At 43.8% G+C, this 21,899-nt stretch overlaps 1 protein-coding gene across 3 annotated transcripts in view; it reads left to right on the forward strand.

The window, feature by feature from the left end:
- Positions 1-21,899, forward strand: part of MIPEP (mitochondrial intermediate peptidase) — a 163,070-nt gene that overhangs the window by 84,578 nt on the left and 56,593 nt on the right. For 2 of the 3 annotated variants that reach the window (XM_060637522.3, XM_060637520.3), the window contains exons 15-16: positions 6,986-7,060; positions 9,876-9,995. In XM_060637522.3, coding sequence (XP_060493505.1) covers positions 6,986-7,060; positions 9,876-9,995 — 195 coding nt within the window. Of the gene's footprint in view, positions 1-6,985; positions 7,061-9,875; positions 9,996-20,835; positions 21,373-21,899 lie in introns of all 3 variants that reach the window. The other variant, XR_009611586.3, reaches the window with a different exon arrangement.

Genomic DNA, 21,899 nt, shown 5'->3' on the forward strand with positions numbered 1-21,899 from the left:
GACAACACACTTAGAGACTCCATGGTCAAAAATAAAGAGAGAACTCCGAAGGCAGCCACAGGAAAAAATAAAGACAGCCACAGATAGAAATTACAGCAGACTCCTCACCAGGAACTATGGAAGTTTGAACTATCAAGATCCATAGCATGAGATACATCCGGTTAAAATGTCATCAGACAAGGGAACATTTTCTGATCAGTAGCAGTGTTTTCTAAGTGAGAGCTGAGCCCTACAGATGAAGAACTCAGTGTCTGATAACCAATTCTACCTAAAGTGATTTTCCGAATGAGCGTTGATGACCACGTTTTGCGGCAGACGTTGAAATCTGGAAGATAGGCTAATGACATGTTGGTGGACTTCAGTGGCCTAAAAACCTTAAAATAATCACCACGGTGGAGAAAGTATCCTCTTCTCAAGCTGGGCAATTTGAGGAGGCACGTGTGTTTCATCACACGTGTTTGGACTAGTTTACAAATGAAGAGAAATATAGATAGGAAACCATGAGAGTACATTTCCTTATGAAGACCCTGATCGCTGGGTGCCACAGGAAGAGGACTGTTCAGCCAAAATTCCTGTCTCCGAAGAATTTACGACTCTAAAACAGACCGTGTTTACAGAATATGTAGACAAAACAGTAACACATAAATAAAATTTGTCGAAATCCATGATGATTGTATTACCCAGGGCTAGTGTAATAGGGAATAATACTACCTACCACTTATTCAGCATCTAGTCTAACATAGTATGTTTTTAAGTTACATTATGTTGTTCAGTCCTCGTCTAATTCCGCCAAAAGATAATATTAACATCTTGCCAGTGAGGAAAGCGTGTCTTAGAGAAGTTCAGTACATCCTCCAACATTCTGCCGCTGTGCTGGTAAATGGTGCAGTTAGGATTCACACTTGGTTTCATCTGGCTCCGAAACCTGTTCTCTTTCCTTTACGCTCCAGTGAATCATAATAATGGGAGTTCAGAGGCAGGTGTTGGTTTAAGGCAGACCATGCTCTCAGCTCTCCTCTAACGAGTCTAAGAAGAAGGTTCCTGGAAGGAATGGTATTTCTGGATATGGGATGATGTGGAGTAGCCATTTTAGCAGGCAGAAGTTAAGGATGCTGGAAATACCACTCTGGAAAACAGTATGGGGGTTCTTTAAAAAATTAAAAATGGACCTGCCCTACGACTCAGCAATTGCACTACTGGGAGTTTATCCACAGGTCATAAAAATGCTGATTCGAAGGGACACATGCACCCCAATGTTTACAGCAGCACTGTCAACAATAGCCAAATTATGGAAAGAGCCCAAATGTCCATCAACTGACGAATGGATAAAGAAGATGTGGTGTATATATACAATGGAATACTACTTGGCAGTGAAAAAGAATGAAATCTTCCCGTTTGCAACAACGTGGATGGAACTAGAGGGTATTATGCTTAGCAGAATAAATCAGTCAGAGAAAGACATACCGCATGATGTCACTTATATGTGGAATTTGAGAAACTCAACAGATAAACGAAGGGGAAGGGAAGGAAAAAAGAGGGACACAAATCATAAGAGACTCTTCAATACAGAGAACAAACTGAGGCTTGCTGGATGGGGGAAGGGTGAGGGGATAGGCTAAATGGGTGAGGGGCACTGGGTGTCATAGGTAAGAGATGAATCACTGGGCTCTACTCCTGAAGCTAAGACTGCACTGTGTAACTAACTTGAATGTAAAAAAAAAAAAAAAAAAAAAAGATTCTGGAAATAGCCTGAAAGACCCAAGACAGCCGTCCAGTTGTGCCATTTCTTACATCATTCTTTAAAAAAAATTTTTTTTTCTTAATGTTTATTTTTTAGAGAGCACAAGCAGGGAGGGGTAGAGAGAGAGAGAACGAGACACAGAATCCGAAGCGGGCTCCAGGCTCTGAGCTGTGAGTGCAGAGCCTGATGTGGGGCTTGGACCCACAGACCATGAGATCATGACCGGAGCCGAAATTGGGTGCTCAGCCACCTGAGCCACCCAGGTGTCTCATGATATCATTGTTTACCCGAATTAGTCGATCTGAACTTTATTCTTGATTTATAGCATTCTTCGTATGCTAGTAGGATTCTTTTCAATCTTGAATGCAGATGGCAGCGTCCAGATCCCAAGGAGAGCTGGGAATAACATGTCATCGTTGGGATTGGAGGCTTAGTGGTCCATGAACGTACTTCCTACCTTGGAAATTATGAAGACTGAAGTAGAATTTGCTAAAAAGTGCAAGGGATGAGGGGCGCCCAGGTGGCTCAGTCGGTTCAGTGTCTGTCTGACCCTTGGTTTCCACTCAGGTCGTGAACTCATGGTTTGTGGGTTCGGGCCCCGCGTCGGGCTCTGTGCTGACAGTGCAGAGCCTGCCCGAGATTCTCTCTCTCTCTCCCTCTCTTTCTCTGTCCCTCCCCCACTTGTTCTGTCAATGTCATCTCAAAATAAATAAATAAACTTAAAAATTAAAAAAAAAAATGCAGTTGATGATACGGTGAAACAGTTATTTCTGATGCTATGGGCTTTTATAAATTTTTAATTTAATATAATGAAAACTAATTGCAGTACTGTTTGAGGTTCGGGTGTCTTAAATGCATTTTTATTTATATATCGTTGCTCATTACCTGAAGCTTGGATGCATTCGTATTCTGTTTCTTCAGTATATCAAATGTGAGTGTCTTCACATTAGGAGACCATTGAAATCTCTGTGCTACTCGGTAGATACAACCACTTCCAGAAGGACAGCAAAATTTGGTTGATTTCAATGTTGATTATCATGACTCTGGGGCAGAGGGAGAGGGAGACACAGAATCGGAAGCAGGCTCCAGGCTCCGAGGCATCAGCACAGAGCTTGACGTGGGGCTCGATCTCAGGAACCCTGAGATTATGCCCTGAGCCGAAGTCGGACGCTCAACCGACTGAGCCACCCACGCGCCCCCAGGAAACATTTTTCTAATTTGAAATTTAAGATTTAGCTTCTAAATATTTTTATTAAAGAGATTCTCATATAACTTGAAAATCAATTTGTATGGTACTTAAAGTTTTGTCCTATTTTTGTTCTTGTAAGAAAAAAAGGAAGTACTTTCTAAGAGAATAACATAAACATAGGCATGCTTCATTTTCTTGTGCTTCGCTTTATTGTGCTTTTCAAATGTTACATTTTTTACAAATTGATGTTTTGTGGCAACTTTGCACCAAGCAGGTGTGCGGGTGCCGCATCTCCAACAGGGTTTGCCCCCTTTGTGTTTCTGTGTCACGTTTTGGTAATTCTTGCGGTATTTCAAACTTTCGTTACTATTGAATTTGTCACAGTGAGCTGTGATCGGTGATTACGACTCACCGGAAGCTTAGAGGACGGTTAGCATATTTTAGTAATGAAGTATTTTTTAATTAAGGTATATATATTTTGTTTTGTTTTGTTTAGGCATAATGGTATTGCCCACTCGATAGGCTACAGCATAGTGTAAATGTAGCTTTTGTATGCACCAGGAAACCCCAGAATTCCTTTAACTGGCTTTATTGTGATACTCACTTTGGTGTGGACGTCTGAGCTAGAACTGCGCGAGATACAGCAGCGGTGACAAGCTTACGTCCCTTCCAGCCGCTGAAGTGCGCTGATTCATTTCAATAGACGAAGAGCCAAAATCCGTGGATCAAGAGCCACACTAGATTTTTATTTATTTTTAAGTTTCTATTCAGATTCCCCTTGGCTAGGGTACAGGGTAGTATTTCAGGTGTACAAAACAGTGATTCAGCACTCCCGTCTAGTACCCAGTGCTCCTTACAAGGGAATCCCTAGTCCCCCAAACGAGGTTTTTAAAAAATCTGTTTCCCTGTTGACACGTCACGTCACGTGCTATAAACATGCTATTTAATTTGCGACTTGGTGGATTTATGATTCTTTTCTTTGAACCAGTCTGCCCCCATCGTACGTAGCTTCTACTCATATTTTTGGTAAAACGTTCCTTGAATTTACTACGGAATGTAGAGTAGGCCTTGAAGACATAATTTTGGGAGGTTTGTTTGGACCTGTCCCTTGATTTTGAAATAATCACAGATTCACGGGAAGCGGCACAAAGTAACCCGCAGGTCCCATGTCACCTTCAGCAGCAATGGTACTCACTTCCTCAGGCGGTGACTTTTTGTGTCACTACAGCAGCCCACGTGTCTCCTTTTTACTACATAAGTTTTGATGAACTGTTTTTAGCTGTCCTTGTTCTTACATGGTGTCTTTCTTCGCATCTTTTGTTTTATTGTAAACCCGACAAGGAAAGAATTAAGCCTCATTAAATTTGTTGCTTTAACGTGTGCCATTTCTATGTGGGTTTGTCTCCGAGGGGTTGGCCTGTCAAGACTCTGAACGGAAAGGGGTATGTTGGGTTTGGGTCTGGGATCCAGTACTTGGCATTTCCGTATCATTGTCCAGAGAGCAGAAGGAGTAAACCTTTCAAAGTTGCCTGGCCTGCTGTGGGACCCCCGGCTCCTCGTTTCCCCACACCCCCTCCAGCGGGGGCACCCCGCCACGGGCCTTGCCACCCCTGCGTCTCCCACTGCTGACTGGATGCTCCTTCTCATCCACCTTCCACTCCCCCATCCCCGGTGCTGCCGCATCCCAGGCCCGATTGCGATCCCAGAGCTCCCCCAGGGCTGATGACTCAGTGGACCACTCTCCCCAACTTTCTCTAACCTCCTTAAGCCTCAGAATCTACCTCGTCGCCTATGAGATGCCCGTCCAGGGAGCCCCACACCCGAGCGGCCTCTCGCCTGTGGTCTGTGCAGCGTCCCCTTCTTTTTCAAGAACCTCAGGCTCCCGTGGCCTCTTCTCCAGTTTGTGTCCCTCTAGGCCTCATTACAACCATCAGCCTGTCTTGAGCCTGCTTGTGCGTTTCCCAACCTCAAACAAAAGCTTCCTCCCCTCTGCCCCTGCTGCCCTCACCCTGCTCCTCTCCGCACACGTCTGGAAACGGTGCTGGGTCATATGTATTCACCGTCTCTGGGTCTCACCTCCCACTCAGCTCAAGCCGTCTAGAGCGGTGCCCCTGCCCCTGTCATTCCAGCAGTTGCTTAGGTTGCTGACGTGCGTCACTGGGGCACTAACTATAGCCTCCTGTTTTCTCCTGATCCATTTCCGCCTTCCTCCTATCCAGTGTCTCCACTGCAGCCAAAGGGATCTTTGAGAAACACAAACCTGACCTTGTGACCCCTTTGCTCTAAACTCCCCAGCGGCTTACCCCGAGGACTCCCGAGGGTGGAGACCAGTGTCCCCGCTTGGCTCCTGCCTGCCTCTCCAGCCCGGTGGGACCCGCTTTTCCTGCCCACGGCTCTTTCACCTCGTGCCGGCAGCCCTCCTCTTCTCTGCCTGGGATGCTCCTTGCTCCCGGCCGCCCATCCCTTGTCTCGTTAATGCCCGTTCGTTTTGCACATTGCACTTCTACGTGAGTCCCTCATCTAAGCCTGTCTGCGCTGTTTTCTCACACCGGCCTGCATGCCTTTCCATCTTTGCACTCACAACAGTCGGTGACTCCTAAAAATTGTGCCTACGTGGGTAATGCCAGCTTGTGAAGCTTGCGGGGCCGGGGCCCTGTCTGGTGGCCCTTTTGTGTCCCCGATGCCTGATACAGTGCTCGTCCACAGTACTCTTCATTTTTGGGTAAACGAGAAAATGCCATCCTGCCACACAGACTTTTCGAGAATGGAAACAAAACTCTTAAAGCTTTGTGAGTCATAAAAAACCCAAGTGTAGCGCGAGTCCCGTCAGCGGAAGGTATCACGTAAAGTGAGGGTTTAGGGAAACCTGAACGTCCTGGTACGAGTTCTTGGCATAGATGACTTAACTAAGGCTTGACCTTTTCAAATCCCGTCTGAGGAAATTTTTGTTTCGCTCAGGATGGCCGCCCCTGGTGTGAGAAAGCCCCAGGCCTTTCACCTGCACTGGAATGTGTACTATACAGCCTTAAACTTTCCTTTTTTTTCTTTTCTTTCTTTTGCCTCGTTTGCCTTTCTTACGGCCAAACAGAAAGAGGAGAGAACAGGCTTTGTTGTCTGAGCCTCCGTCACGTCTCCTGGTGTAGTCTTGCACTCAAGGAGCCCTTTTAAACGATTGTTCTCGTGTTCGTTCATTTCTTCCGGAAAGATTTACTGAGCATCTGCTGTGGGGCGGGCACTCCGAGGAGATACACACACCTACGTCGCCGTGCCCGGTGCCCCTGCCAGCAGACCGCTCCCACTGTCCTCCTTGGGTGGTTCATGTGCACGGCTGGAGTGCTGCTAACCCGCCTTGTGCCTCCCTGATGTGTTTCTCTGTAGGGAGGCTTTTCGCGTCATTTAGATTATAAGTAGAGTTGCACAGAGTGGTCACCTTTCTCAGGAAACGTCAGTATTAGTGACTTTCAAGTAGAGTCAGTTGACCGGCGTGCTTCCTCGACCAGATCGTTATTTTATTTCTACGTGAGTATGTGGTGCTGTGTGATGACGCCTAATCGGTCTCAGGCAGGAAGCCCCAAAGCAGACAGGGCCATGACACTGAGCTTCCAAGTTCTGCACCTCTCTCAGGCTGCAAAATAAGAGAATGTGCAATTCACTGTCATGGTCCTTTGTTGGGACAGCCAGTCAGCTTCACTGCAGGCTGACACCCGAGAATTGTCGTCTGTTTTTTGACACCTCACTCTTTTATTCCTGTCATCCGTTATTATATGCACTTAAGAGCCAACAGAGCACTTGGACAGGCTTCCACCGGTAACAGCGGTACAGAAAAAGCGTTAGCTTTTACTAAGGCTTTCAATAGACGTTTAGAGGTCGACGCTACCACGCTCTTTGCCTACGGTGCTGTCTTTGCGTGTACAGACCTTAATTTGACAGTCACTGCGATTAAATTCTATGAATTTTTGCGTCTGATGCCATTTTTAACTCTCTTGCCTGATAAGCAGCCAGTGCGGTGACTTAGGAAGCAATTGACTCACACATGTGTTCTTTTGTTTTTCAAGTCGCTGCCCAAAAATATGGTGTCTCGGCTTTGTGAGTCCAAAAAGGTGGGTGCTGCAGCCGATATGCAACTTCAGGTATGTATGTACCTTTGTTCTCACGTTTTCCAGAGCGGTTATTCAAAATAAATATGTAACTTTAAATTCTTGCCAACGCTCCACCTTGATTATAATAATTATGCTTCTAACACATCTTCCACCTGAGTTCAAAGAACTTGACCAAAACCGACTCATTCGGGCCTCGCGCTGTCCTTGGGAAATGGACGTTGAATACGTTTATTTCCCGGTTTTCAGCCGGGAAAGTCAAACCTCGGAGGAGTCACGGGACTTCTTCTAACTCCTACATTTCAGCCTGCAAGTTACGTTTTTAGTCACTTTGTCTTTTTAAAAATTTGTGGTTTTGACGTGAAGTTTAAACAGTGAGGATTGTTAGTTTTAGATAATATTCAAAGGCAGTCTTCTCGGTTTCCAGATAGAGACTAGAAAACTTTTATGAACCATCTGGATGTCAGGTCTACACGATACCAGATGTTCAGGTTACTTTAATTGCTCAGATTGTTTATCGCATTCTTGCTCTTCATCAGATCTGGAGAATTCTATAAACACAGCCCAAACACCCCTCTTTCATGTCAGGCAGTGTTCGCTTTTATAATGGTCCAGCTACCTATTTCAAAGTGCGGGCACCATTTAATTGCTTTATGGCTTCGTAGAATTCAGCCTTTACGAACTCTGTTTATGTTGCACTTTCAAATATACATTCGAAGAAAATGCATGCTATCGAGAAAACCATGGCCTTACACTCGAACTTACGTTATTTAACGCCCATGCCTAGCAGTACAATTTTAAAAGGATTTCTGCGTTATTCGAAACATTTTCAAGTTATTTGAAAATTTCTGCGTTACTCAACTTCAAGTCTTTTGATTTGCCGATATCTATAATGGAAGCTCTGCCCTTGTGGCTTTCTTTCTGAGTAGTTGTTCCAAGGGTTTTCTTTCAAAAGGAAAACCAACCGTTCCCTCCTTCCACCCTCCAAAGAGAGTAACCCCCACCAAGAGACGCAGAGGAAGAGAGAGAGAAGAGAGGGAGGCAAGTGCTTGCCAGACAGCTGCCCCTGCAGGCTTTCCTGTCCCGCAGCAGTCCCCTTGCACGCCGCAGACACACGAGGCTGGAAAGGAAATGAACTGGGTCTGGTGTCTAGGGAGGCATACAAAGTGTTCTGAAAATTGCAATTTTCTTTCTTTTTTTTTTTTTTTTTTCTGTTGCACATTGTTTTAAAAATGGGCTCCTGTTTTTTCTGTGGCTCTGAGGTTCTTGGTCCCAGGAGAGCATGACTTGCTGGGTAGGCAGGTAGACGCATCACTCTCAAATTGTTTGGTGAGCAGCAGGTGAGGGTGAGACACACGCGCATTGCGTTTATTTTGCTCTGCTTTTGTCATTAAAAAAAGTCGTTCCGTACTTACGCCTTTCGCGTGTGGAAGGCATAGCTGTAGGAATGAACCTTCTGAATTCAGATTTGTTTGTAGATTGAGGCCAAAAAAACCCCTCACACCTTAGTGGAGGTTAGAATTTAACTTTCGATTCCTGATAATTTATTCTGTTGGAATATGGACAAGACGTGGGTGAGTAATTTAGGCTCCTCTGATTTCTCTCTGCATGATTACTCATTATAGAATATGGAATTGAAAGAGCTGTAGTTAGCTATATGCTTAGATTACCACTTAGAGTGAAGCAATATTTATATTTAGGAGATGTCTATATTTTTCTAGGGGAGGTTTAAGCTTGACTTGTAATTTGGAACCATAATTCTATATCTAGAGGAAGCCAAAAGCTGGAGGTCATTTAAATTTTTTCTTTTATCCAAACTAATCCTCAGTTCTTTTAAGTCAACAGCTGCACATTCTCTGCAAATTCCGTTTTCAAGTCAGAAAGATACATATCAGAAACGTAATTGCGTGTCAGAATTTTTCCTTTAAAATCAAGCCTTTTCTACTTTCTTGCTTCAGGTGAACTCCACGCAAACACTGGTATTCGAGCCAGATGTCCCGGGGAGAAAGCACTTTTATCTTTAAGTTAGGTTTTCTACGTGAGGTTTAGCTTTTCGGAACTTTGTGAGCTGCCGATTTCACGTGCAAACTAACGCTTTCTTCTCCTGTCGTGTTTCGATGGCCTGTGTCCTCCACTCAGAGGTGAGGGAGCCTTCTCTCCCGGTCACCTCGTCGGCCAGAACCGCCCGTGCACAGCAGCTGTTTTCTTGGTATCTGCTGCCACCAGGTGTGGGAGCTGGCTGGACCCGGGCTCCAGACTCCCCAACAGCTGCGCCAGAATTCTTTGTAACGTCCCTACTCACCCGTCGCAAGAGAGTCGTTCTTCCTTCACCTTGCCCCATCTGTTTAACGTTCCGTCCCTTCTCGTCACAAAACGTGGATTCGGACCATTTCATTTCTCTCATTTAAGATGTATCAGGATTCCAGGAAGAGACCACGCAGGATGTATTAGATCCAGAGGGTCACAAGTTGTAACTTCATTATTTTTCTCCTATTTCCAACTATATACTTTGCGTATATCTATAGACATCAATGGGCCAACTTCCAGTTTTGTGGTCACAAATTTAATTTACTCCGTTGTACGTAAAGAGTACCTTATAGATACAGTTCAAAAAATTTTAATATCCTTCATCACGAAAAGGTTGACAGCTTTCCTTTTCATCATTAGCATGGTCTGAATTGTGGTTCAAATTACATTTCAAGCCATATACGTTTATATTTGTGAATGTTACGTATACGTAACTTACGTGTACTTCTTATTCTGGTACACTTCTAACACCTTTGGCCCATTGCGTCTTAGATGTAAGGCTGGACTGCCAGAACTAAGTGGACGTTTTCATCTTTCTTAGGTCTTTTATGCCGCCCTGGATCAGATCTACCATGGGAAGCACCCCCTGACGGCATCGACCACAGACATTCTCAGGGAAACCCAGGAGAAATTTTATGGCTTACCATACGTTCCAAATACCGTGAGTCTCGCATTTTGATCCTGCCGTGTGCTGTCGAATGGTTCAGCAAGTGTCTCCGTCAGAGGGAGTAGGTTGTGGTCCCTTACCCCTTGCAGAACCTGAAATCGCTACATTTATGCCGAGGTTTTGTATGGGGCAAATGCTAGCAGTTGCCTGGCTCATTTAATATCTCTAGCCATCCATTGATAATGCTTATTTTCTTCCTGCTAGCAATGTGTTTCTGGATGCCTGGGAAGGTAAGCAGTGAAAAAGGTCATTGGAGTTAGTCTATAGTTCTTTTTTGTCATTTTCCTACAATGAGAAGAACGGTTAGCGATATGAGACGAATGTGATTATCAGCCCCTAATCACTTTCACTGCAAAGGGAATTGACATTTATTGAGTACCTTGTTTGCATCAGGGATTATGATAGAAGTTTTGCGTACCTTCTCTCATTTAGTGTGGTCTGTCAGCATAGAAGGCAGGGGCATTGTTACCATTTATTGAGAACGCGGTGCCAGACTCCAGCTGGCTGCTTTGCAAGAGAACCTCTGATTTCACTCTCATAGTGCTTAGGCAGAAAAGAGGGTTTATGCAATCTCATCACTGAAAGATACAAGGGTATATCTGGTTTCAGGTAAGTTGGATCTGGTTAGTGCTTACAAAATACCGTTCGAAAAGTTTCTCTTTCTTTCCATTTCTCAGGCTTGTCCTTCTTGGGGTTCATTTCGTCCTCAGGCGGGCTGCCCTGACTAGGTAGGGCGGTGGCTGCCGGGAGGGCCTGGTTTAGATCGTCCCCGCTTAGCCAGTCTGATAGAGAGCACATTTGGAGGCGCTCTGTGATCTGTACAATGCCGAACACGTGTTGTTACAGTATTGGGTGCCAGCACCCGTGCTAAGAGGCTCGTCAGTGAACCGTAATTGTCCAGGGGATGTTCAGGTCCTGACACTCAAACATACATTGGAATAGTTCGAATTTACCACACAAGTAAAGTAATAGCGTATTTTATCATCATAGTACTTCTTATCAATAGTTTTGGTCATCTGGACGCTTAATCATCTGCTCCAGTATATAATGCTAGGCATATTACGTACCTGTTTTTGACTTTATGTGTAATTTACCGTTCTAATGCTGTGTATTACTGAGCCCTGGATTGTCTGTGTTAGTGAAAATTTGTGGCAATGGGAATATTCATCAGTGGAACAAACCATAACAGTTGCCTAGATTTAATAGCTTTTTCCAGTTTGCAGAACACTGCCTGATTCATGTGCTGTTGTGCTCGTGTGTTTTTTGTGCTCATTTTTTAGTCTTTGCTTAGTTTTATTTATTTTTTATAGTTTGTTTATTTTGAAACAGAGTGTGCACAAGCAGGGGAGGGGCAGAGACGGTGGGGGTGAGGGGGAGAGAGGGAGGGAGGGAAAGAGAGAGAGAGAGAATCCTAAGCAGGCTTTGCACTGTCAGCAGCTCGGAGCCCAACACTGGTCTTGAACTCACGAACCGTGAGATCATGACCTGAGCTGAAACCAAGAGTCAGATGCTTAACCGACTGAGCCACCCAGGCGCCCTATTCTTTGCTTAGTTTACAGATGGATGTGATGTGAACTCCATGTAGTTATAACGTGATCAGTAAGTGATTAAATCATAGGAAGGCAAAAATTAGGAGGAAGCGGGAAGCTTTCTAAAGCTGCAGAACTTGAGCTTGGCCGAGCTGCTTCCTCTGCCTTTCTTTATCTCCAGTTGTATGGTGACGTAGCTGTACCTGTCCTTAGAAGAGAACCCAAACTTCCTACCGTCCAGATTCCTCTGCGTAATAATGAAATATACAAAGATGAAGTAACAGTGGCAAACAAATTCTGAATCAACTATCAGTAAATTGTTTGAATTTAAAAGAAAGGATGATGTTATTAAGCCCACTATCCTTGTCCTACTTCCTTTTGAGAAAATACAGAGACTTATCTCTTCACTGGGATTGTCTCCCTTGTTCATTGGCAGTAGCTATGGCTCTTTGAGTACATTGTATTTTTTTTGTTTGTTTGTTTGTGTTTTGTTTTGTTTTTAAATTTTATTTTAGACAGGGAGAGAACATGAGCAAGGGAAAGGGACAGAAGGAGAGAGAGAGAATCCGACAAACCATGAGGTCATGATCTGACCCGATACCTAGAGTCAGACACTCAACTGACTGAGCCACCCAGGTGCCCCAAAGATACTCTTAACTATAGAGAACAAACTGAGAGTTGCTGGAGGTGAGGTGGGAGGAGGAGGGGCTAAATGGCTGATGGACATTAAGGAGGGCACTTGTGATGAGCACTGGGTGTTATATGTAAGTGATGAATCACTAAATTCTACTTCTGTTAACTAACTAGAATTTAATAAAAACTTGGAACATTAAGGGTGCCTGGGTGGCTCAGTCGGTTGGGCATCTGACTTCGGCTCAGGTCATGATCTCACGGCTCGTGGTTTCGAGCCCCGCGTCAGGCTCTGTGCTGACAGCTCGGGGCCTGGAGCCTGCTTCGGATTCTGTGTCTCCCTCTCTCTCTGCCCTTCCCCCACTCACGCTGTGTCTCTCTCTCAAAAATAAATCATCGTTAAAAAAAACAAAAACCTCGAAACATAAAAAAATAATAATAACTGGAAGGTTTATAGCAGCACATTTGTAAACGTGGAAAAAAAAGGAAGAGGTAGGATTCGGGAAAGAACCCAAGTGACTGTCAGTGGAAAAAATGGATAAATAATCTGTGCCATATTCATTGTCTGGAATTCATGCAGCTGAAACTGAGGGGCACAGATGATGGACTTCTCACAGGTAAACACATACGCAGTAAAACTCTAACGAAAAGTGAAGGAACAGTAAACACAAGATTCAGAGGGTGCTAACCTCTGGATCAAGGAATGGGATTATACACGCCTGGAAGTGTCTTGTTTCTTAAACTGATAGTGCATATAACCTTGATAGTTTTGTCATTCTCCTTATCTTAGTTTATAGAAATAGTAGAAAACTGGTACGTGGAAAAGATTTCTCTACGTTAAGAGGTTATTTTGGCTGCGCCATATGTGGTAAAGAATGGATTTAGGGGGAACAGTTGGGAAATTATTCAGGTGCTGGGGTAGAGCGGGTAGCTCGCACCAGGGAAGTAGCTGTGGAGGTGGAAAGATTGAACTGGGTGTGAGAACAGTGTAGAAGGCAGGCTCCATGAGGCGCAGTGGTCGGCTGGACGCGGAGGTCAGGGGGTGGAGAATGAGTGTGAGTTCGTCACGAGCATTGACCCGGGAGGGGGACTTGAGAGCATCCCGCCATGCCGGCTGGAAGAGGGATGGTTTCCCTACAAACTTATCTCTAGGGATGTTTCTCTGCAGTGAATCCTTTTGTTCCCTCCAATGAAACCATGAGAACAGGAGAATATAATTTGAACACCAACCTACAGAGTATTCATAATGTTGATAGAACTGCACAGATTATATGCATGTAATGTGGTCTAAACTTTTAGACGGTGATTATGTATGTGTCTGTATTAGTGTCTCTCCAAGCGCATTAATACCTTGAGAATAAAGTGTCCCATCAGCTACGTTTGAGGAATACTTGTTTAAATAATGTCGAGTGGGCTTCTCAGGATCTGTGATGTGCTAATGAACATTGAGTCTCTCGTGCTTTGTTTGAAAGCTTACTAATGACCACAGAACTCTGCCTGGTTCATTTCTAGACATCAGCCCCGTGTAGATCATGTTTTGGCAAACTCTGCTCTTCTGATACGCGATTATTGAACACGGGCAGCTCCATCCGTATCCCGCGATAAATAACGGGTGCTTATTTTTCGAGTGAACAGACTTATTACGTCAGCAATTTATTGATACTTATGACCTAGCTCTAGTGCTGTATATAATGTATAGAGAGATGTAATTTGTAATTTTCTTGCTATTCTAACAGTAGTTTGCTAGGGGCCCAAAAGCTGGTTGTAAACAGAGCAGTTTTACAGCGTATCCAACGGGCTAGTCTTGTACCGTTACCGCTTTTATTCTATTCGGAGCCTGATGTTTGGTTTTGATATTAATGACCATCTCTTCTCAGAACATTCTGTTCCTAGATGATTGTGTATCACCTCCATTATTTACTCAGAGAGTGGAAGATGCTGCATTTTTATTTTTATAGTATTCCAAGTTTATGTTTTTACACTGTCGCTCATCCCTCTGAAGCAGTTGAGAGGCAGTCATGTCTGGGAGCGTCTGGGTCAAAACCTATCTCTAGCCTTGTGACCGTTCGGTTCTGTCCTTGTGAGTATTTTTCAAGTTCAAAGCATGAACAACGGACTCTGCTGACAGATCGCAGTTTTCCAAGATTTGTTAACGACTCATTTGTATCTCGCTCGGTTGAACTACCTTTGTGGACTTTGTTGGTGAAGCCGTGTCTCACACGCAGCTATCCTGGGAATAAAAGAATTCTCTGAATAAATCTTGCCGCCAGTGAGGCCTTCTTTGTCCTTTACCACCTCATGTTGAAAACAGTGATGAGTACAGAATAAGAAAGTCCTGAGCACCTGAAAATATCACAATAAGTATATCTGAGGAGATTGTCTTTCTTGTCCATTCATAATTTAAAGTTTGGTATCTTGAATAAAGCTAAAATATACAAGACTTATTCTAGGAAAGCACTTACTGGGATTGAATGACATGTTGATATCCGCTCATTATTCTTGTTAGAACAAACGCCAACAAAGAATGTGAAAAGAAAGGACGCCTGGGTGGCTCAGTCGGTTGAGCATCCAACTCTTGATTTTGGCTCAGGTCATGATCCCAGGGTCGAGGGATCGAGTCCCATATCAGGCTCCATGCTGACAGTGGAGCCTAAGATATTCCCTCCCTCCCTCCCTCCCTCCCTCCCTCCCTCTCTCTCTCTCTCTCTCTCTCTCTCTCTGTCTCCCCCCTCCCCTCCTGCCTCTCTCCCTCCCTCCCCCCTCCCTCTGCCCCTCTCCTCTGCTCATGCACTCTCTCTCTCTCTAAAAAAAAAATTTTAGGGGGGTGCCTGGGTGGTTCAGTTAAGCGTCCGACTCTTGATTTTGGCTCAGGTCATTTTCTCATAGTTTAATGAGTTCTAGTCCCATGTCGGGCTCTGCACTGACAGCACAGAGCCTGCTTGAAATTCTCCGTTTCTCTCTGCCCCTCCCCTGCTTGCACTCTCTCTAAAATAAAAAAAAAAAAAATTTAGTTAAAATTAGTTTTAGTTAAAATTATTTTTTAGTTAAAATACAGATACAGATACAGATAGAATTATAAGCTATGATCACAGACTGCACTGAGCAGGGAGAATTTGCTGAGTAAGATGAAGGGAAATTTAGAAGACAACTGAGGGGAATATTTAAGCAGTGGGAGCACAGTGGATCAGCCAGTGCGGTTGGATAAGATCTTCTAATTGGAACAGCTTTTTTTTCTAATGTTTGTTTATTTTTGAGAGAGAGAGAGACAGACAGACAGACAGACAGAGCACAAGTGGAGGAGGGCCAGAGAGAGAGGGAGACACAGAATCCAAAGCAGGCTCCAGGCTCTGAGTTGTCAGCACAGAGCCCAATGCGGGGCTGGAACTCACGACCTGTGGGACAGTGCCCTGAGCTGAAGTCGTACGCTTAACCAACTGAGCCACCCAGACCCCCACCCCCCACCCCGAACAGCTTTTTTTCAAGTACCAGCAAAAACCAAAATTTTAAACGTACTATTTTCCGTTTCTGCTACTATTAAAACAATATAACGCTCTGCTCTTTTCTATTATTTTAGGGTTACGTTGACTGTAGTAGCTTAGAACATGCTTTATAGAACATCTATTTTGGGTGTGTGTTCTGCATTCCCAAATAAACAGGCTAATAAATGAACTTTTAGCATACAGTTTATGTGTAACTTGAGGGCTTCCCTTCCTGAAATTGCTCAATTTCTGGAGCCGATTCCTACCCTGACATTGCTGATGTCATGACAATACGTGCAAAGGAAAGTAACCTGTAATTTACCAGTTGGGAGATGGTGTGCAACCAGTGGTAAACCCACTTGTTTGCACAGGGGGCTCATCCCAGACAAACTTTCAAACTGACCTGTTAACCATGTGGAAGGACATGGAATCGACACAGTGGGAGAGTGCAGAGAGATTTTGAGAGTCCTTTTACCGTGTTTATTTTACTGTATGGAGTTTTTTTTTTTAAGTCTCAAAAAGAAGAAAAATAAGCAGAAACACAATGAGAAAACGGCCTTGCTACACACGGTTTGGGTGTGAAGACTGATTTATTGCCATTAGAGTTCATTCTCTTTCCTGTTTACTTGATAGGCAGTCTCGAAGGGCTTCTTTCTTCAAAATAAGTAAGTGAGTGAGTCGGTATATTTGTGTAGAAATCCCTGTGGATAGCTGACACTTGTGCGTTCAGATTAAAAATCATGTTTAAAAATGTCCAATTTTAAGTGTATACTTCAGAAGTTTCCAGAGGAGATTACATAATTTTAATTTAAAATTATATTACAGCTTAGTGACCTCACATAGACTCACGTGTTCATGATTTTATTTTAAAAGCTTTAATTTTTAGAAAAATTGGTAAATCATGACGGTAAGAAATAATAGCCCTCGTAAGCGATTTCTACCATCTCGATTAAAATGGCAGTCACATTTTTTCCCAGTTACTTTTAAAGTAAGGCCGATAAGAGAAACTGATCATATGGGAGGCGTTATTGAGAAATCTGAGGTCTGCTTTCGACCTGTTCTTAACCTCACACCTGTTCAGAGGTTGGTTTAAAGAATGGCATAAACGTCTCTTTTTTTTAATGTGGGGAAAAAAAAAATACTGCCTGAAAACAATAGAAGTAGAGCCCCCGAGTGGTTGAAAGTTCATCATTCTGTCTCCAGAGACTTCAACCTCATTTATTTAATAAAAATTTTCATTCCTCCTATTTAGTTTTTTTTTCTTCTTCTTCCTGGGGAAGCAGTTCCATTTCCTCCCTTTTCTTACGCGCTACCTCTTTTGCAAGTGGAAAAACAGTTCCAGAAAGTGAAGGTATCAGCCAGGTATCACACTAGTTTGGAGTATTTGTTGTTGCTAAGCAAATGTTAAACAAAACAATATTTATTTTTTGCTTATCTGGAATACAAAGACCATGTGGTGCGTATCTAAAAAAAACCTAAGTAGTTAATTGCATGTTAAATTCCTTTCCTCTTTGGCTGCATAAACAACTGAGAAAATATTTACCTTCTTTGTCATGCTGGATTTATTTACGACTTTGTAACTAAAACACAGAAGTGTTATAAATTGAAACTTTAATCTCATGATTGACTCATTTTCTAAAAATTTATATGGTTTCAGTCTGTGGGACAGCTGCAACTCTAGATTTCACTGATTTAAAACACGGGGAAATTATAGGACTACCCGGGTTGTTTTTATAATAGAGCTCTTTGGGCCAAGTCACCGGCTTTCATTTCTGTCTTGGTTTTCACGAATAGAGCTATACTTTTTTTGTTTTTTTTGACCCCCTGCAAATTTACATGGGTTAGATATAATGAAATGAAAATCCAGGATATTAGGAGTTTTTCCTATACCAAGTAAACTGTATATTTTAAATGATGCACATGTGTCTTTTAGATTTTAGGCAGTTGACATTTCAGGAAGTGGCTTCTCTGGTGATTCTCTAAGTAAATTATGTTCTCATCCATGGCAAATATGAGCTGTGAGCAGGACGTGGGGACCTCACTACTATTCATGGAATGACAGTACCCAGAGGGGCTTGCTACAATGCCTTTTTACCTCTGTGCCTTGTGACCAACAGAGAAGCCAAGGGCAACATTAGTAAGGTAAGGAAGGCTCCCCTTGAGTGATATTAATTTTACGTTTTAATTATATTTTGAGTAGGAAGGAGTATATGCACATGCCTGAAAACCGTAAGATGTAAAAACGTGAAAGGGTCCATGTGTAACGTCCCTCCTGGGCTCCCGTCCCCCTGGCCCTCCGCCTCTGTCCATAGGGGTCCCTGGTATTCCTGTTGTCTCTCACATACTGACCTGGAGTGGAAATCGCTTCTGTGAGATATAAAGATACATCGAATCCGCAGTCTCAGTGACGACCTTCCCTCACCGCGCCTCCTGCCCTGTCTCCCAGATGGGTGGACGCTAGCCTGGGCAGTTACAGTTCTCTTAACGAGTGTCCCCTTACCGACTTTCCCTCTCTCAAATCCACACAGCTATCTGGGAGATCTTTTCTAAACGCGCATTCGCTTATAACACCCCTTCCCTTAAAACCCCTCAGTGCCTTTCGCTGCTCTTGAGCCAGAGGCCGAAGACCTTTGCCGCCCACGGGTTCCTGTGGGGCCTGGTCAGCCCAGCCTTGTCCAGCTGAACACAGCCCCTCTTTGGCTTCGGGTTCTTGGCACTCACTTCCCCCTGCCTGGAGCACGTTCTCCTGTCTTCTCACTCTGCTCTGCTGAGAATGTCACTCCCCCCGAGCTCGCCGGTTCCTCTGTCGCCCACCCTCACAGAACCCAGTTCTTTCCCTGCGTGTCGGTCATCCCGGTTCCTGATTTCTCGAGGTCATTTGATTACTTTCTGTCTTCCCGAGGGGAGTGACGTTCACATAGCAGCAGGGCCCATTTCTATCCGTTCATGATTCCTTCGGGTCACCAGTGCATGGTAGTGCCCGACAAATGTTAATAGAAGGTGTTTTGTTTTGTTACCGTCTTATTGAGGCGGAACTTACATGAGATACACAAATCTTAGTGCACAGCTCCAGGAAATCTTACATCGGTGTATACCTGTCTCATTGCTACCCAGGTCAAGATATACACCGTTTTCAGCACCTGCTTTTAGGAGGCCCCTGCAACCTGCCAGTCAGTATTCCTTCAACATACCTTCCCCACAAGGTAACCACCAGCTTTGCCTGTTTCGAACCTGAGCTAAGTACCACCGTGTGTTAGGTACTCTTTTGAGTGTAGCGTCTTCTATACGGCATCGTGTCTGCGAGATCCGTGCATCTTGTTGCCTGGTTTAGTGACCTATTCTTTTTCCATTGCTTTGAAGTATTCCATTTTTAATATGCCGCAACGTACTAATGTGTTCCACTATTGACTGACATTTGAGTTACTTCCCTTCTGGGGTTATTGTGAATAAAGTTCCTGCGAATATTCATGTATGTATCTTTTGATAGACGCAAGCATTCATGTCTGTTGAGTATGTAGCTGGGAGTACTTTGGGGGATACTTTAGCTTTACTGCAGCTCCCGCCAAACAGTTTTTCAAAATAATTCTGCGGGGTTTGCACACCAACAGGCAATGTTCGGATGCACCGTTTGTTCCACGTCCTGTCCAATACTTGATATTGTCAGTCCTTTTAATTTTAGCCACTTGGGGAGTACGGAGCCGTATCACATTGTGGTTTTAATGTGTTCTTTTCTCATGACTAAGAACTCCGGGCACTTCTTCTTATGTTTATGGGTCGCTTGAATGTCCTCTTTGTGTAAGCATTTTGGCTCGGATGTGGATGAGTAGGAAGCCATCCGAAGGTTTCAGGTAGAGGTCAGATAGAATTTGGAGTATAAGAGCGGGAGAAGAGTCAAGAGTGATTGCGAGGGTTTTGGCCCAAGTGGCCAAAAGGAAAGCGTTGCCTTTAACGTGGAGAGGAGACTGTGGGAAGGCTAGGTCCTTGGGGCAATCAGGAAACGGGTTTTAGGAATACTAAGTATGAGATGCCACTAGTCAAACAAGAGAAGTTGTCACGTAGGCTGGTGGATATACAAGTCCAAAGTTCAGAGGAGCGGTCTGTGCTGGAGATAGGGATTTGCAGTTATCCACACATAGATTATATCAAAGCCAACGGACTGGGTGAGATCACCCTTAGGAGTGATGAGCCCTGGGCCATCATTTAAAGGGCTGGAAAATGAGGAAGGACCAACAAAGAAAGAGAGAAACCAATGAGTTAGGAGGGAAATATAAGAGCGCACTGTCCTGGAAACCAGTGGTCTCATTTGGAATGTATGGCAGTTGGATGGGGTAAGCTCAAAACCAGTCGCACTGAAGAGCTTGGGAGTTGATGCACGGGGAGTAGGAAATGTGACACAGGTTCACATTAGTTTGCAAATGGACGGGCAGCGTTTCTGTTTGTTTATTTGTTCCTGGGACTCTGCGTGGGGGCGGGGCCAGGACGCCCATTCACTTTGGTACTGAAGCTAAGAAGCTTTCCAAACTTTGGAGTTGTGTTATAGGGACAGAAGAGGGAAGATTAAGTAATTTACCCAAGATGTTCCAAGCAAGAGTAGTGTACGTGTTGCGTCACTTTATGCATATTTACTGTCGTGAAATAAATACCAGATGGAGCCAACACTTAAATAGAAAAAAATAAGCCCTTATCTGCCTCCTTTTAGCTCCTCTTATCTTCTCTTTCGTTTAGAGAAGGATAGTAGGTTAAAAAGAGATGGAAGAAATTACAAATGAAAATACAGATGAATGGATTTGACCACAAAAATTTTAATTTCTCTCAGGAAATATGAATAAAATTCACAGACAAGCATACTGGTTTTCAAAAATTGCAACACTTAATGACAAATGGTTTATATTGTTGCTGCATAAAGAGCGCATACAAATACAAATAAAAAACGGGCAGAACAACAACAACAACAAAATCCCAACACTCCCCCCAAAGGAAAATAGGCATAGAAGTCAGTCACAAAAGAAGACAATGCAAATAGTTAATATAGATCTACAAAAAAATTGTTTGACTTTCTTGGTGCGCAAAAGTATGCAAATGGAAATAACAGCAAAATGACACGTTCACTTATCATATGACTCCATGTTCTATTAAAAGACAACACTAGTGATTGTATTGATACACCGATGTAGATATTTTTATTTTTGTTTCTAGGAGGAGGAATGGGTTTGGCAGGAGGGATCAAGAACATGGAAGTCTACAAAAGCCATTAATGTAGCCCTGAGGAATTTATTCTGAAGATATACATAGAAAACCCAATAAAGCTGGACACCTGATAATTAGCACATCTACAAGAAATTGGAGTCCAACATTGGAGGAAAGGTTAAGCAAACCGTATCGTACCCTGTGCTTGTCATTAGGCCTGCCCACTTAGCACTGTGCTATCTCTGACATGTGGTAGAATTGCACATCTTTGCTCTGTGCAGTTAGTTGTGGCCACGTGACTTGATCTGGCCAAAGAAATCGAGCAGAAGTGATGGGGCTCATTGCTGGGCTGCAGCAGTTAAGAGCCACTGCGCACTTGTCCACATTTCCTCCCTGTTGGCCCAGCAACCAATGACCTTCCGGGTGGTGGAGACTCAGAAAGCCTGGGTGCCTAAGTGCTGCTGACGTGAGAGGAGTCCGCTCACCCGAGAGAGATGTGTCGTCTGCTCAAGGAACAGATCTTTGCTGTTGGAAGCCACTGAGACGGTAGGATTCATGTTACTGCCATCGTCACTTAGTATATCCTGACTCGTAGAGGCCACACGGTGAAGTAATATACAGCCGTTAACGTTCACAAAGAATTCTTAATATCAGGTTAGTGAAAAGCATCTAATAAAATCATAGATAGTGTGATTTTTGTCTTTTGAAAACCGAAGGGAGCTTTCACATTAACAACTGTTTATCACAGTCACGGATTACGGGTGAGTGTCAATTTCCTTTTTGTATTTTTCATTCCGATTTTTCTTTAAGGAGCACAGACTCCTTGTAAAGTTGGAAGGGCAGACATGCACACACACAGACACACATAGCTTCAGTTGGCTTCCAGTGACACAGGCGTTCATTCAGTTCTTTCTGTGCCATTGAAGACATAAAGGCCATTGAAATGTCAGTGACCATATGGCTCTTCCTTTCCTCAGAGCCCAGCTGAGAGGAAGGAGCAGGGCCGAGCCTGGATTAGGTTCAGAAGAGAAGCTCCTTCTCCCCATGGCTTGAGTTCTGGATATAAAATTCAC

This window comes from Panthera onca, chromosome A1 (genome assembly GCF_046562875.1).
Source record: "Panthera onca isolate mPanOnc1 chromosome A1, mPanOnc1 haplotype 2, whole genome shotgun sequence".
Classification (NCBI taxonomy): domain Eukaryota; kingdom Metazoa; phylum Chordata; class Mammalia; order Carnivora; family Felidae; genus Panthera; species Panthera onca.